The sequence below is a fragment of the Akebia trifoliata genome, chromosome 3 (assembly GCF_017979445.1).
Source record: "Akebia trifoliata isolate Shusen 1 chromosome 3, ASM1797944v1, whole genome shotgun sequence".
NCBI lineage: Eukaryota > Viridiplantae > Streptophyta > Magnoliopsida > Ranunculales > Lardizabalaceae > Akebia > Akebia trifoliata.
Window position 1 is genome coordinate 14,972,377 of NC_141377.1, and position 2,364 is coordinate 14,974,740.

The window sequence follows — 2,364 nt, forward strand, 5'->3', positions numbered from 1 at the left end:
AATCGAGGTGGATCGGACGTCGAGAAGGCTGAATTTTAGTTGGACCAAATAGTTTTGAAAGTTTTCATGTCGTCGTCTTTTCTTCCGTTTTCATCGGAGGATGGTATGAGCTTGAAGTAGATTAAATCTAAGGTTGGAGTTTCGAAACCCCCCATGTATCCTATAGCTATTTTTTAGTGAAATATGAAGAAAGAGAAGAGAAAAAGAAAAGTAAATGGGTGTGTGTAAAAGAAAATAATTACGCAAGCAATCTTAACTCTCAACGTGTCCAAGTCGATCGAATAGTACATAACACAGATCAATTTAAGAGACGCTACCTAACAAGCAGGGTAGGTCAGAGTAGAGACCTCCCTAGTCTCGCTAGCATGGCAACACAGTAATAAGTGGAGTCAGCCCTACCAGGCAGGGCAGTCTAGACCTCAAGAAAACCGTACACTATTGCGTGTACATCAATTCCGAAAATCCCAAATGCAATCATAACAAATAAACTCGATCATTTCTAGAATACCCGATTAGGTAAACAACCCCTCAGAATCAGTAGAAATCCCATGATTGTGGCATATACTATAGCCTATAGAAGGGGAAACCCTAGGGAGAGGTAAGGGGTTAAATAAGCACATTAAGCACTATTGTAAGGGGGCTAAAACGACCGAGGACTAGTAAGTATCAATTACTGTTCCTCTGTCTCTCTAACTTGAGTGTTAGAGTATCTCTGGTTAGTATCAGATCGTCGCGAGGAAGGGGACACTGGGAGCTACTTCGAGATCAATACGAGTCAGAGCTATAGATCGGACTTTGACCGCACACAACTGGAGCCGTCCATGGGAATATCAATAGCAGATTGATTTTAGTTGAAATAATAGTGAGATTCACAAGAACGAATGAACTCAATGTGCACCTGTCGGTGGCTCCGAACGTAAATGTGCAACTTCTGACGATGTTGGAAGCTATGAGAAAGCAGCAAGAAGAGATGTAGAAGAGGATGAATGATTCGATAGATTAAAACCAGAACTTGAGTCAACGTCTCAATGATCGCCAACAGATGGAACGAGAAAACATGTTAAAGGATCCTCAGACGACGAGTAAAGATAGCAATGCCTCTAGTACAGAAGGAAGCACGTCGTCGTTAATCCATATAGGAGAGGTCAAAACATAGGTTGCTACGGCAGCCACTTGGACCAACCTTGTAATAGGCCTGACTTGAGAAGATGTTAGAGAAATGATTAGAAAAAAGAAGGAGATGATAAGGAGCGTAGACGGTGGCACAACAGTAGAACAAGCCATACAGAAAATAAAGAGATCTCTCTTTTAAGTGGAGCTTTTAGCTGAAAAAATCCCTAAGAAGATCGTACCGCCACAATTTACCCCCTATTCTAGAACGAGGGATCCGGTGGAGCATTTGTTTCATTTTCGATAGATGTTCGCGTTGTGGAAAGAGAACGAGTGGTTAATATGTAGGCTGTTCCCTTCAAGTTTGCTGGGGAACGATCTGACCTGGTTCCACAAGCTAACATGTGGATCCATTAGCTTATTTGAAGAACTTTGTACTGCCTTTGTCACACAGTACATCAATAATCGAAAGAGTGGAGGAGACGTAGACGCACTACTTAACATGAGGCTAAGATCAGGTAAGAGCCTCAGAGAATTCTCCAGGAAGTTTAGAGAGGAAGCGATGTTAATAGAGCGTTGTGACGAAGAAAAGGCTGTAGTGGCATTTAAAAATTCCCTACCCTCTAATTCAAGATTGTACAGATCTCTTATAAAGAATAGGCCAAAAACTTTGGACGAGCTGTTTGAGAGAGCAGAGAAGTATATTTGCTTAAAAGATGATCTCTGAAGTTCAACGGGGAAAAGCAAGGTTATACATGCCGTGCAAAAGCCTAGCAAACAACCCCAATCACAGCAACAGGACAAGAAGTGTCCACGTGAATAGGACAGAGAGAGGAGGAGGTCTGGGACGTATTTCACTATGCCACCAAGTAAAATATTGCCCCTTATTGCTCATGAGCCATTTTTCGAGTGGCCTACGTCATTTCCTAGAGATCAGATCAACCAAGATGAGAGATATTGCGAGTATCACAAAGTGCGGGCCTACACCACTAATAGGTGCCAGGCTCTAAGGAGATTCCTGTGAAAGCTGGCAGAAAAGGGCAAGTTGAGAGACTTGCTGAAAGTGCCCTCGATCTACGGGGTGCGCGGATCCGCTTTTGACTTTTGATGTTTGGGAGTTGCCACCTAGTTATTACGGTCTAGGAACCGAACTTGGACTCTAAACGGATAAAAACAACTAATCTACTCCAAAATAACGAGTTAGGGGATCAAATTATGGGGTTGGAAAGTGTTAAGCACCAACCCCGCCTGACA

General features: G+C 42.8%; 1 protein-coding gene across 1 annotated transcript; it reads left to right on the forward strand.

The window, feature by feature from the left end:
* Positions 1-1,417: 1,417 nt before the first annotated feature.
* LOC147406049 (uncharacterized) lies at positions 1,418-1,837 on the forward strand. The gene has a single exon (XM_086432474.1). The coding sequence runs from the start codon at positions 1,418-1,420 to the stop codon at positions 1,835-1,837; it is 420 nt and encodes a 139-aa protein (XP_086288600.1).
* The last annotated feature ends 527 nt before the right edge of the window (positions 1,838-2,364 follow it).

What these genes read in the sequence shown, in the direction of transcription:
- LOC147406049 (XM_086432474.1), top strand. Translation starts at nt 1,418, where the DNA reads ATGTTCGCGTTGTGGAAAGAGAACGAGTGGTTAATATGTAGGCTGTTC.